Source organism: Solea senegalensis, linkage group LG13 (assembly GCF_019176455.1).
Source record: "Solea senegalensis isolate Sse05_10M linkage group LG13, IFAPA_SoseM_1, whole genome shotgun sequence".
In the NCBI taxonomy this organism is placed as follows: domain Eukaryota; kingdom Metazoa; phylum Chordata; class Actinopteri; order Pleuronectiformes; family Soleidae; genus Solea; species Solea senegalensis.
This window is the reverse complement of record NC_058033.1, coordinates 22420335-22435266: the sequence shown is the minus strand read 5'-3', so window position 1 is coordinate 22435266 and position 14932 is coordinate 22420335. Positions and strand designations below refer to the sequence as shown.

The window sequence follows — 14932 nt, the reverse complement described above, 5'->3', positions numbered from 1 at the left end:
TACACAAAGCTAGAGTTGCCTATTACTCTTCTCTAATTGAAGGGAATAAGAATAATCATAGATTTGTTTTCAGCACTGTAGCCAGGCTGACACAGAGCCACAGCTCCACTGAACCATCTATTCCTTTAACACTGAGCAGTGATGACTTTATCAACGTCTTTGTGAATAAAATAACATCAATTAGAGAAAAAATGGATCATCTCCTCCCTCATATTGGGACTGACTCATCTTCTAGCACAAGAGCTTTAGAAGCACCAGGTGCACAGTTAGACAGTTTCTCCCCTATAGATCTCCCTGAGTTAACATCATTAGTTTCATCATCTAAGCCATCAACCTGTCAGTTAGATCCTATCCCCACCAAACTGTTTAAAGATGTGTTTCCTTTAATTAACAACTCTATATTAACTCAAATTAATCTATCCTTATTAACCGCTCACTCCCCATCCCCTTGTCAGTCCACTCCCTGTCCCCCTGTCCGGTCCGGCTGCCCGCAACACATAATCATAAAACGAATAAATAAAAATACTGCAGTTATGAGTATCCCAGACTCGTCCTGCACATATCAAATCTGTCCGACACCAAAAGGCATGCAGTCAATCATATTACATGTCCTGGGTACTGGACAGGACAGGTTAAAAAAAAAAAAGAAGAAAGAATTAAATTTAAAATCCTCCTCCTCACGTACAAAGCACTTAATGGTCACGCCCCTTCATACCTGAAAGACCTAGTCTTACCCTATCACCCTAATAGACCACTTAGGTCACAAAATACAGGTTTACTTGTGGTTCCCAGAGTCTGTAAGAGTAGAATGGGAGGCAGAGCCTTTAGTTACCAGGCTCCTCCTCTCCTGTGGAACCAGCTTCCAATGATAGTTCGGGAGGCGGAGCCTCTCTCTGTATTTAAAGTTAAACTTAAAACTTTCCTTTTTGATAAAGCTTATAGTTAGAGCTGGTTCAGGGAAACCTAAACCATCTCTTAGTTCTGCTGCTATAGAACTAAACTGCACATTCACTCTCTCACACTCAGCATTTGATTATGACTTTTTATATGTCATTAACCTTGTCTCTTTCTCTCCCTAGTTTGTGTCTTTCCTTCCTTCCCTCTCTCTCTCTCTCTCTGTATTCTCATCATGCAGGTTGCAGGATCAAGATCCAGTTTCCGAGGCTACGCTCATCGTCACCATTATTATTATTTTGTAATTAAAAAGTCGATATCAGTAACTGTATAAACTTGTAACCTGATACAGTTGTTGTGTATCTGCTGCTGGTCTCCCTCTCTCTCTTCTGTCTCTCCCTCATCTCCCTCTTGTCCTTTCTCTCCCCCCATTTTCTGTCCCCCACCTCTCCACTGTCCCCCATTTTTCCTTTCACCCCAACCGGTCGAGGCAGATGACCGCACATCTCTGAGCCTGGTTCTGTCAGAGATTTCTTCCTGTTAAGAGGGAGTTTTTTCTCTCCACTGATGCCTAGTGTTTGCTCATTGTGTGAACTGTTGGGGGTCTCCGCTCTCCTTGATGTTGTCTATGTACAGTGCCTTGAGATAATGTATGTTATGATTTGGCGCTATACAAATAAAATTGAATTGAATTGAATTGAATTTCATAAAACCACCATAACATCCCCAGAGATCCTCACACTCTGACACTGACTCTCTGACACTCTGACACTCTGACACTGGTGCTCTGACACTGACACTCTGACACAAGACAGTTGAGAAAGTTTCATGTCCATACATCTTTGGACTTTTCTTCCGGTGCTGTGCAAGTGTGTGCTAACTCAAACATATGCTCACTCTGAGTTCCCCAACATGGAACAATAGAGAAGGATTTCAGCCAAAGACTGCACACAGACCTCATCGCTCACTGTGTCATCAGCAGATGTGCACAAGGCTCTGAGAAGAGTGAGGGCGGCGTGCCCGTGCCCGGGGCCTGCATTCAGGCTTTGCTCTTCAGAGCTCGCTGACATTTACAATCTGTTCCTGGCTCCAGCTCATGTGCCCACCTGCTTCAAATCCACTGACACTGTGTCTTATACAAGAAAAAGAATAGTTACAACCCATATTAATGAGACCGCTCCAGACTTACCTCCTATAGCTTGAGTGGAATCAGTCCAGCGATGATGCAGTCATCACAGCCATTCACAAAGCCTGCACACACACACACAAGGGGAGGAGGTTAAAATGCTTTTCATTCATAACAACATTTCATTCACTTCTGCAATTTGGAGCTGAACTTCCTGACAGACACTAAAAAAATAAAAGCCTGACATTTATTTTTCCCCGTAGGAAAATTCCTTCTCTGCATTTTTAACTCTACTAGAAACCTGCGCCCAGGGAGTGAGGAGGGTTGGGTACCTTGCTCAGGGGTACTCCAGCCCTTTGACCTGGCGGGGACTTGAACCTATAGCCAAGTTCCCTTTTTACTGAATTATGTCAGGTGTACACACTTCAATAAAAACAGGCAGGAGCTGACTTGGATCAGGACTTCACTGATCCACATTCTCTTTCTGATTGTTGTAATTATCACAACTTGACTGTCAGTCGTGAATAAAATCTCTGTTAAAACTGGCTTGAAGTTACCTCATAAAAGAATCTGATCTGGTTGTTATTTCTGGTCAGAATGACTTTGTGAATGTAATCTAACTGCAGAACTGAACATCAGCATAAGATGCTCTGTGTACCTGAATGATCGAATAACTTCTGCAGCTGAAACATGCTGCTGAACGCAGATCACTTTAAACTGACAGTGAAATCTTCACATTAAATCACAGTAGTATTGATATGGATGCAGACCCAGAACAACAGCAGCATCCATGGTCTGGTTCAACCCACATTTGCCAACGAGACTGAAAAACTATTCATCGAGAAGAAAGAGTGAAGTATGAACACCACTGCACATACAGTAGGTTAAGGGTCAGATGAGAAACCAATGGGATGAATTCATTCTGCTCAATATTCATTTCAAGTCTTATAAATTGTATTGTGTTGGTGTAAATTGAGCAGCATACAAACAAAGGAAGGAAAATGCAGACTTCATTCAATTCTAACTGAATAACTCTACACAGAGCGATATGATACGTTAGTGTCGATGTCGTGTGAACTCTAGAATCCTGTTATTAATGTTTATTTTCTCATTTCTAAATCAACCTCACATGGGCCAGTCAGGGAGGGTGAAAGAGCTGCAAAATAATAAAATAACAGAATTATAATTACTCTACTTACTCTACAGGGGGTGTAGTGCTATGTGCAGTAATTGACCTTTCATTGTTGAGTTGCTCTGTTACAGAAAGTGACATTGACAACATCTGTAGTCCTCATGGAGACTGAAGCTTGGTCCTAATGAGGCTGAACCTCATTTCTGAGGAACTGGTTAAGGACAGGGTTTAGATGTGGATTAAGATGAGGGTTAGTCATTAACTGGTTCTGGTTCTGGTCCTGAGTCCTAACAAGTGCAGCTGTGTGTGTGTGTGTGTGTGTGTGTGTGCGTGTGCATGCATGCATGCTCTGGCATGAGGAGATCACTATTTAAAGGAACAGAGATGAAGAGACAGGAGCAAAAGTCGGTTGTATATCAGTTATTCTGCTTATTGCTTAGATCTTTTTACCTTTTATGTCCAACAGCCAGGACAACAACACAACTGCTCATTGAGTATATTGTTTTAATTATACTTAAATACTATTATTAAATATATTATTTAGTCTAACAATAATCACACAATAGAATATGTAATAGAATAGAATATCTTTATTTGTCATTGTAACAGGCACAACGAAATTAAGTGATAACACCACATACAGAGGAGAAGGTAAGTGAAATCAAATATTAACATTAACATAGGCTGTGATGTGGTCAGATTATTGTGGATTATTGTAGTGAAGGTGTGTGTGTGTGTGTGTGGACAGTGACGGGGACACACCAGAGCAGCTGCATCCTGCTTGTGATTGGCTGCCAAACATCACGCAGGGTCATGTGACTGAATAACGTTATTAGACAGCATGACGAGCCAATGGTCTGCGCATCAGCTGACCTGTCTTTGAATATTGATGCTCTCTGTGCCGCCACACTGGCCCCGCCCTCCCCGTGCTGCTGCTGCTGTCATTGTCTGAGTGGATCCATCACCACTGAGGGAGGTTTTCTTTTTTTTTTTTTTTAACTGCAAGTAAAATGTCGTCCCTGCTGAAGCCGTTCTCCGTGTGTGAGAGTCCTTGTGAGAGGAGAGGACGCCCGAGCCCTGCGCCTCATCCACAGCCTCCGCTCCAGCGCCTCACCGCCGCCACGGCGCTCGCCTCTCTGCCGGCCCACCACGGCTCGTACGCAGCGAGGAGGAACCTGGCGGCCGCTGCGGTCGGAGGGAGGAAAATCACGCATCCCGGAAAGGCCATTCTTGCAGGTTGATATCGCCGTTGATTGCATTTAGTCATCCTGTAAGATTTAGCCCTGACACAGTGGCCCCCTTTCTGCAGAGTGAAGCCCAATCATCCTGGTTATCCATGCAGAACTGGGTCAAATCTCAACCAGCAGCGATGATGCAGCAGCTGCACGATGTAGATGCATTTATTGATTACATACACACATATCTACCCATCTGTCTACTGTATAAACCAGAGCAAAGGGAAACTCAGCCATTACTTTTCCCCCATTATTTATAGATGTTGCTTTATACAACATGACACTATCCTCAGTTCATTAAAACAACTGCATGTCAGCAGAGGTTTGAGCATGAGCGTCACTCTGCATTCACAAACAGTTCCGCAGTGATTCACTCGTGTGTGTCTCTCCTTCAGGTGGCATCGCAGGAGGAATCGAGATCTGCATCACCTTCCCCACAGAGTACGTGAAGACCCAGCTGCAGCTCGACGAGAGAGCCAATCCACCGCGATACAGAGGGATCGGTAAGGTCACAGAGGGACAGGTGTGAGACTGACAGCAGGTACATGTTCCTGTCCTCTGCTGGGTTACTCACTCCTGCGTGATGTGTTTGTGTGTTTAGGCGACTGTGTGAAGTTGACAGTGCAGGACCACGGACTCAGAGGACTGTACAGAGGTCTCAGCTCCCTGCTCTACGGCTCTATACCCAAATCTGCTGTCAGGTAAAGGTGCATTTAAGGCGTAGATAATCTATTCCTGCATCATATACTGTACATACAAAGAAATACACCAAAAAACCAAGTTAATTAACCCGTAAATGTTTGAAATTCTTGGTTGAAAAACGTCGAAACAAAGTTACTGACGACACCGAGTCAGAGTGGGATCGTCTTGTATTCTTAAATGTGTCACTCTGCCATGTTTCTTTCAGGTTCGGCACGTTTGAGATCCTCAGCAGCCCGATGCGAGACGCCACGGGTCGGCTCGATAACACCCGCAGCCTCTTGTGTGGGTTAGGAGCAGGAATAGCAGAGGCCATAGTGATCGTCTGTCCCATGGAGACGCTCAAGGTCTGTGAAAAACTCTGTCCACATCTGAATCAGTCATGGTGAGATTCTAAAAAACAGCTCCTCCCTTTACCTCCAGGTAAAGCTGATCCATGACCAGTGTTCCCTGAGGCCGAGGTACAGAGGCTTCTTCCATGGCGTCAGTGAGATTATTAGAGAACAGGGTAAAGGGAGCAGGTCGATGGATGACGGATGATCTACAGCAATATTAATGCATGTGGTGCAGTACGTGCTTCCTCATACTTTATCTGTCTGACTTGTCCAGGTGTGAGGGGGACGTATCAAGGTCTGACGGCAACTGTTTTAAAACAAGGAACCAATCAGGCCATTCGCTTCTACGTGATGAATGCACTGCGCAACTGGTACAAAGGTGATAAAACCTATTCATTGCACACACAAAATAAGAGTTTAAAGTATTCCTCTGTCTGGATGATTGCTGCATTCATTTTCTTCTCCTTCTTTATGCATCAAAATGTTGATTAAAAAATAAATAGGGGATGATCCCAGGAAAGAGATGCACCCAATAGTCACAGCAATGTTTGGAGCGACGGCTGGAGCTGCTAGTGTTTTTGGAAATACACCTCTGGACGTGGTGAAGACCAGGATGCAGGTAAGAAAACCCGCCTACTCCTGTTCACACTACTGTTGTCAGGTTTATCTCTAAAGTCGTATTCACTCCTAATAGTCTTCGCTAGACTCGGTACGATTGGGGATTGCAACATTCAGCCGGTCCGAGTTTGCTTTCACACTTCAGTGAAACGAACTGAACCTTTTGAATAGCGCGTTCTCCTCCTCGCCTGAGGTGGCGCTGCATCAAGAATGACTGAAGGAGAAGAGACGAGACAACAATGAACAAGAGAACTGGCCAATATGTTGGTTAATGCAGGAGAACAATGGAGCTGCATCAAATCCTAAGAGTTCACTTCTCTGTTGTGGATCAGAGTTCAGTTGCACATCCACAAATGAATCAGACTGAATTGTTTTTAACAGGGTTTGGAGGCTCATCGCTACAAAAACACAGTCGACTGTGCCTTCCAGATCTTGAAGTGCGAGGGACCACAGGCGTGAGTAACCCTGATCCATGCTTTGCACCACTTCAGTCTCGACTGCGGCCAAATCATTCAACGTGATTTTAATCTCGTCCTTCCTGCAGTTTCTACAAAGGCACAGTTCCCAGGCTTGGCCGCGTGTGCTTGGACGTAGCCATAGTTTTTGTCATCTACGAGGAGGTGGTCAAACTACTCAACAACGTCTGGATTACGCAGTAGACGGACGACGCGCGGCTGCAGCAGCGGTCCAGCGAGAATCACAGAGCAAAGACGCACAAACACACACCTCCATCACAGCTCAAAACAACTCTCTGCACTCCCTCAGATCACCTGATCTCATTGTTTGCAGGATTTGTTTCAACACAGTGAAAATTAAGGAATGGCAGAAACAGCTCAGTTTAAATTTCTTTTCACTTTGAAGGACAGGACAAGTCGAGGTCGGAGATTAGGAAGGGGATATTCTCTTCACCAGTTTCATAATCTTATTAACAGAAACTTGAGTGTACAGTTTTTAGAGAAGAAGCACAAATAAGGATTACTAAATGCTTTAACTAGACAGAGAAAATGAAAAAGAAATGACTTGAATATGTTAAAAGGGAGGTTTTGTGTTTTTCTATTGTTTTAGCTTTCTATAACTGTTAGTGTGACCACTTTCTACTTAAACCATAAATGTGTCTTCTGATCCACTGAGTACTGAGTACATAACATTAAGAGAAGGACTGTGACTAACCTGCTTAACTAATGTCTTGTACACCCTGTAACTGCTTACTCGACTGCACTCGTGGCCTCATCACACTCAAGTGTTGTGACTCGGTGACAAAGTTTAGATTCTGTTCCTTGTGCATTATCGTGAGCTCGGCTGCATGAAACTCCACGTGGCGTCTGTCCCGTTACAGAGAGACTCTGAGATTACATGAACACGCACACACACCGTAAAGACCAACCCATATGTAGCACAGTGTCCACAGACACACACTATTTAGTCGTGTTCAGCATCAGCGGAGTTACTATGACGATTGTTGTTTACAGCTACACGTGGAGACGTTTACATTCAGTGGTGATTTGCTGCCTGAAATAAGTGAATCCATGACTTTGCTGTGAAAATGCCCAACTGTGCAAGACATTCTTAGGTGGTTTGGTATTCTTTACAGTAATGTCACATGAATATCCTCCCTGTACCTCAAGCTTTCCTGCTTCATATGCTTTTTGTACATCAACTGGTGAAAAACTGTTACTCCTCATTTTTTTGAATCTTTGTTTGCCAAAGTGTGAATGTGTGAACTCCAATAAGATGAGAACGAATGCATCAGCAGCATTGATGCAAGGCTTCAGTGTCGCACAGAGAACTTTTACACGTTGCCAAACCACTAACATGTGATCAGAAATCTGTATCGTCATTAAAAGTCAAAGGAAACAGTTTGTTTTTCATGGTCATTCAGTTGTCACCAGATGTTCAATCGTGTTAGTGTACAATCTCATCAGACCGTTCACATTTAAGATGAGTGTGTGTTCAGACATCATGTGCATTCATTGGTCACAATACACTGTGCGTTTACATGAATGATAAAACTGAGTATTTGAGTAAAATTGGCACATGTACGTAGATTTATTTGTGACAGTTATTCACGGACAGAGATGTGTGTGTCACACAGTCCAAAGCTGGCTTTACTGCACGGGCAGGAAACTCGGGGGGGTTATAGCTTTGCTGACCGCGGGACAGAGGAGATTAAAGGCAGCACTGACTGATCACCGCCCACCTGCTGCCTCCCCAGTCCACCTGTCACTATCAGGATAGAATGCAGTTCATCCAGTAAAGCTTAAGGTGAAGGAAGGGACAAACAGAAAGCTGAGATGACTTCATCATCACTCTGAAAATGGCAACCATGCTAGTTTAACAGTATGCAGTTATGAAAATAAAAATTAATTAAAAGAAATAAAAAGAACTAATCTGCTTCTTTTTTTTTCCAGTGAGGCCAAGAACTTTTCTCATACATGTCCTGATTTCTGCATTTCCAGAACAAGCACAGCTCCTGTTATCACTGATCTCAATGGAAGGATGTTGACATAAAAATAAAGTTTCTCATTCTGCATTTCCATTGATATCTTTACAACCATGACATCTGCATCAGGACCTGAGGAGAGATCCTTGACATGATGCCACTTTGACGGACAGCTTAATGAAGCTGAATGGGGGGGATTAGGTGTAGTCTCGTCACCCTTGCTGCAGCTGTCAGGTTTCTTGATGGTGAACCCTGAGCCAATAACAGGAGGGAGAGCAGAGGTGTGGCTATCTTCTCCATCTATATACATACAACACAAAAACAAGGTGTTAGGTCCAAGCAAACTCTGGTGTTTAACTATTCATTAAACTGATAAAAAGATAAGAGACTTACATCCTGAGACATTTATCTTTACCACCACTGGCCACTCTTTGGCCATCAGGACTCCAGTCCACTGCATAAACCTGCAGACGCAACAAACAAAACCATAAACACACAACTTTTAGGAAGGACTCACAAAAACCCAGGACATTTTCCCTTCATTACCTCGTCGGCATGGCCCGGTAGATCCATGTTCAGTTTTCCTGTCTTTATGTCCCAGACTTTGAGAGTGCTGTCACTGCTGCCACTGACCAGCAGCCTGCTGTCTGCTGACCACGCCACTTGATACACAGATGCCACATGACCACGCAGGGACAACAAGTACCTGTGTGTAGACAAGCAGGCAGAGACAGACTTACACCACCATCATCTGGCCAAGGGCAGCATTACACACATTATTTATGAAGCGTGGCATTGCAGTTGAGTGGTTTTCTTACTTTCCATTGCGTCCATCCCAGATTTTAATAGATTTATCAAACGATGCAGAGGCGAGGAGTCTGGTGTCTGGGGAGAAGAGCACTTCATTGACCAGAGCACTGTGCCCGGTCATCCTGGCCAGAGGCTTCTTATCTTCTGCAGGGTTCCACAGGAACAAGGTGAAATCATCTGAGCCAGACACCAAACGCTCTGGAGCTGTACCCTGCAGCGGGAGAACAGGGGTTTAGACACTGATATGTTGTGTGTACACAGATGTGAACACATTCTTACTTCATAAAACATGCTGAAGAACTTACCCTGACTTTATTGTATCTTTGCAAGGCCGTCTCCTTCAGCTCTTCCACTGGAGGAAAATAAGACTTGTTACATAAACACTTCTCTACAGAACAAAAACATTTTATTTATCTTGTTCATTTGATTAAAACACACACGATGATTTGACAATGGCATTATACAATAGAAACTGGCAGGACTTACATGATCCGGAGAGGTCCTGAGGGTTTATTGTTGCACTTGCGGGTTCAAAAGCACCAGTGCGCAGGACGTAGTCTGTGCTGAGAGCCAGCGTGTTCACCCAGTGAGCGTGACCCTGCAGGGTCCTGCACTGCACACCCTGTTCCCACACACAAATGAACACAGTGAGACTTGCTTTGACTCTCATTCGGTCTCTATCAGCATCACACACACACACTCTTACATCTTTGGCTCTCCAGACTTTGACTGTTCTGTCATGAGAGGACGTGTACAGAAGCCCATCGCCTCCCCACTTCACACAGGTGACTGACTGCGTGTGTCCAGTCAGGATTTTCTCACAGCGACCCAACACTGTGTCCCAGACACGGATGGAGCCGTCCTTAGAGCTACTGGCTAAGAAACGACACTCTGGGTTTCTGAAAATGAGAGGAAGGAGCCGATTGGAGAAACAGGAAATCATGCAAACATGTAAATATGCAAAATGTAAAAAACGAAATTTCACATCACAAAAGAAAATTCTTTCCACTAGCTCTGCTTCTTTTATTATGTATTATAGTATATCGTATGTTAACTATTCATTTGATGGTGCAGAAAAACTACAAGGGCTATGTAAATAAATCATCTCTGCAACACGGATGAAGCTAACATCAATGCAATTTTATTTCATCCACATTCATTTAATCCTCTCTCTTCTAACTCGTCTTTATTTTAACTTATTAAAGGGTGATGTCTGCTGTTATATAAACCATTCACTGATAATACAGACATGTCTGATCCTGCCACAGTCCCCTGACGTGTAATTCAACTCACCTCTGCTGTCAAACTGATGACGATCTAGGACTTGGTGGCTACAGAGCAGCTGTGGCTCAGTTCATTCCCAGCAGCACGGTGATTTGAGGACGCTGCAGCTAAGCGGAATATATGTGGCATATGGCGGTGTCCCACATTTGATTCCTTTTTAGTAGGGTTCATTTGCACGGCTGGTTTTTTATTATTTGCATAATTGCAAATGTAACAGTGATATTGAATGTTTTCAGTTTTGGGTTTTTTCACAAAAGTAAGTTTAGACATCTTGTTTTGGTAGCTTATACTCAAGAAACACTGTGTCATTGTGAACTTCCCAGGTGCTGCAAACAGCATTAAAATCCATTATAGGCAGGTGTCCTGGTAATTCAACACCCAGAAACTGAGGAAACCTAAATGGAATGCATCCATTTTTTTCATTTACATCTTTGTGCATCTAATGCAAGAAGTTACATTTTTTTCAACTGTACAGTTTCAGAATAATAAAAATAAATCAGTTTAAAACCAAGAACTGTATATAAAACAGACTTTTTTCAGTGAGGTCAAACAGGAAGTGAATGTACACTGAATAGACACCAGAGGGAAACTGTATTAGCTGCAAAAAGAACTCATTTTAAATAGAAGGCTATGGGGAAATTAGTCAACTTCTCATGATGAAGCACGGCACAAATGAGCAGACACCAGAGTGATTGACAGCTGGTATTGTACAACAGGGGCCTGGTTGCAGGAGCCGCCTCTGAAATACCAGCTGCAAAACCTCAACATGGTGCTGGTCAAAATGTGATTCTGGAGTTCAGACACTTATGGGATGTTCAGAACATAAATGCTGCATCGTAATGGAGAAAAGTGAAGACCAATTACTCACAGATGGAGAGGTTCCCAGCTGAGCCAAGTGATCCACTTTGAGTGTCCCGTCAACGTCTTCCCCATCTGTGCACCCGTCACTGGATCCCAAAGACAGATCTGCAGAAATTCCCCACAAAATATAAATACATAATATTCATAAACCCGTGCAGCCAAGACATCCATGTGTTTGAATCATACCTGACTGTTCTTGCACCCTGAAGCCAGTTTCTTTCCATCCGGTGACCACGCGATGCTCAGCACCCAATGAGTGTGACCTTTGACAAAGAAGAAGAAAGCTGACTGACGTCTAAATCCACTGGTTTATCATTTTTACCTTCAAGACATAGCAGATCATGATGCCCCATAGAAGAGACTTTATACCTCTGGCAGTGTGGTGAGGAGTCTCAGTTGTCAAATCCCAAAAACGTACTGTGGTATCACCGGACCCACTGGCCAGATACCTACAACAACAAAGGAGAACTTCTTTAAGTGCATGTCGACCCATGAAGTGTGTCTATAAACCATTTAAAATTTGTTCTCCTCATCAAAACATCCAAAAGGAGAACACCTGACAAGGAAGAAAAGAGATGGAACAACATCTGTATATAGGTGAGTCTTTGAGAAACAAACACCACATCGCAGTACAATTCAAAGCCGGCAACACCATAAAACAAAAACATGTCAATCTTAAAGATAAAACCCATACATATAGAGCAATGGAACTGGGTCACGTCTTTTGGATGAGAGGGGAAACGTCTTCAACTAAACTCAAACCAGTCCAGTCGCCTACAGCCCACTAGAGAAGATCTCAATGCTGTTCTGACATAATAAAGCATGTGCACAGGTGAAGAAATTCTCTGCCAGAGTTACTTACTTGCCAGTGGGGCTGAAAGCAGTGGAGATGACAGCTTCTGTGTGTCCCTGGAGTGTGCTGGTGCAGCGGGCCACAGCACGCACCCTGAACACAGCTTGAGGCTGGTACACCACTGGCAGGACTTGCTCTGTCTCGACCCCAAGCGTCTTCACACAAGAGCCCAGACTGGACACCACCTCAGCCTCTCCACGCACAAAAAATGCCAGTGGTACTGGCTCATCCTAGAGGGAATTACAGACAACACGAGACGCATTCACAAACTTTAAATGCCTGCGTTATATAAATCAATAATTGTGGGGGGAAAGGAGTTCCCTCCATCCCAATGCCCAGAGTTTGACAGACATGTTTGTCGACTGAGACTTACACAGTACTGTAGTCTTTAGTGCACAAACACTGACTAACCATTTAAAAGTGGAATGTTTGAGTGTGCAGATGTGAACATCACAACAAACCTTCTGCAGGAGTGCATTGCAGACCAGCTGTAGTTTATCTGGAGTGATGTCTAACGGCACATCAAAAGGTGAACCCAGGACCTCGCCTTCCTCATTCTGAAACTGGATCAACAGCCGCGCCACGTCCTCACTCGCCATCTCTCTGTTTGGTTCTGATACGACTGTGATAATACAATATATTTACATCAGTGAAACACATTTATATAAGTAAATAAAAATGTACACAAATACAGTGTTGTTAACACATGCTTCACACACACACACACACACACACACACACACTGGTATAGTGAAATGAGATTAAGATGGAGCGAGAGATAAGGTGACTCGAATTATTATTATTATTATACATATTTTTAGGTATTTATTTCATTCACACAGTAGAACAGTATGCCTGATTTTACTACAAGTACTGTATCACCAGTGGTACACGTACCACAGTTTGAGAACCATAGTTTGGTGCCATCATCTTAGTTATCATTATCTATTAATCTAGCCATATGTACCTGGTTAACCAATCATAACTGTTTTAACTACGAAATGGTGCAAATAGTCAATAGTTTTTTCAAACCTAAAAATGTCCTCAAATGGAGAAGATAATTCACATTTAAGAAGCTGAAACCAAACACACTGTCATCACCTTGTAAACAAGTGAAGGAACGCTCAAATTCAACAATATTTGTTGGTGATTCATTTCATAATAATTAACTGATAAACCAGGTTTTACATGTTACTACCTGACAGACTGCAAACGTGTAAAATGATCATCGTTCTGAGCTCAAACAAATCATTTCATAAGCTAACTAATGTCACGTTAGCATCACAGCTAACTCTACTAGCCATGCTGCTCGCTAACATTTAGAACACACGGTTCGTTCTTGTCGCGGTTCCCGGACACTGACATAAACGTTACTCATTTACACAAACGTGTGCACGTTTAGAACAAAGTCAGACTGTCGCATACATGAGTTGAGGAGTTTACCTTCAGTCAGTTAGCGCTGCGCTAAACACTGCGCACGTGTTTCACCACCGAAGAGTCTGTGAGTGAGAGACGCTCCCGAGACTGACGCTGTCAAGTCCGTGGACACACTCCGCAATGCATTGTGGGAGAACGAGACCAGAGTCTTGCTGTTGTTGCTGGACTTTTTTTATTGTTTTTCTTCGCCTCATTTCTCAGTAAAAATTATGCCATTTTTATTATGTTTAAATCAAAATTCTCTGTATTCCTCGGTGGATTGTAGACATTAATTCATTAATTCTTAAATGACACTTCTTTATGGGCATGTTGATCATTCTTTTAACTGGACACAAGTCATCACATCACTTTTGAAAAATCAAATAGCCAAAATTACAATTTGAATACAAAAATACAAATTAAAACTTATATCTGTCTTATTTGTCTATGGCTCCCAGTAGTTTTGAAAAAAAATGTTTAACTTTATTTTCTTTTTTTTTATTGTTTCTTTCAAAGTAAAAACTTGTTTTTTAGGGATCAAGCTGATAAATGAAAGCTTTATTTTTTAATATTGATATCAATATTATAATAATAATAAAATGTCAACAGTTTTCTTTTTCTACATTTTAGGCTTCATAAATGCAACAATCTATGTTTTTCTAATATAAAGTATATCTCTATATAAAACTTTATACACAATGTTATCTTCAGTTTATGGATCAAATTCTTTTTGGTTTTGTGGCTCCAGATTACATTTATTTGGGTGGAGAAGAGACAAAATGTCTCTTTTAATACAAGGCTACAGAACCCTGGTCTATGTGATCTTTACAACATAAGTTTTCCTTCATTAGGAAACTGATATTGTTCTTCTGATATGTTTTAATAATAGGATTTTATATCATATATCATGTGCAACACAATGCGCTTCTGTAGAACAGAATATCTTTCTATATTTTGTAGATGATAATGACAATAAGGATATTTCATTTTGTGATTTAATAATAATTCTTATTTCCACAGTAAAAATAAAAGCTCATGGCACTCGTCACAATGCTGTCTGTCATCTGGAGCAGTGATATTAATCATTATATCAATCAAAATATATCAAATATGCACAATTTCATAACAACACACAGAATTTCTTACACTTTTCTTTGAGAACAACAATTTTACATTGGAATAGAAACAAATACAATCACTAAAGTATAATCCTCTTGTGATCGTGGTTT

The 14932-nt window shown here is 42.3% G+C and overlaps 2 protein-coding genes across 2 annotated transcripts; one reads left to right on the top strand and one right to left on the bottom strand.

Moving 5' to 3' along the window:
* Positions 1–4000: 4000 nt before the first annotated feature.
* slc25a1a (solute carrier family 25 member 1a) lies at positions 4001–7895 on the top strand. Its single transcript, XM_044042244.1, has 9 exons — positions 4001–4388; positions 4783–4890; positions 4989–5088; positions 5295–5433; positions 5510–5594; positions 5696–5800; positions 5925–6040; positions 6421–6494; positions 6584–7895. Exons 1-9 carry the CDS (start codon positions 4163–4165, stop codon positions 6696–6698), a joined length of 1068 nt encoding a protein of 355 aa, XP_043898179.1. The 5' UTR covers positions 4001–4162; the 3' UTR covers positions 6699–7895.
* Positions 7896–8061: 166 nt separating this feature from the next.
* Positions 8062–13827, bottom strand: nle1 (notchless homolog 1 (Drosophila)). The gene is made up of 13 exons (XM_044042243.1): positions 13731–13827; positions 12749–12909; positions 12297–12517; positions 11804–11883; positions 11621–11697; positions 11442–11539; positions 9996–10188; positions 9776–9911; positions 9595–9641; positions 9298–9500; positions 9026–9185; positions 8873–8943; positions 8062–8779 (listed from the first exon to the last, which is right to left on the bottom strand). Exons 2-13 carry the CDS (start codon positions 12884–12886, stop codon positions 8767–8769), a joined length of 1437 nt encoding a protein of 478 aa, XP_043898178.1. The 5' UTR covers positions 12887–12909; positions 13731–13827; the 3' UTR covers positions 8062–8766.
* Between the last annotated feature and the right edge of the window lie 1105 nt (positions 13828–14932).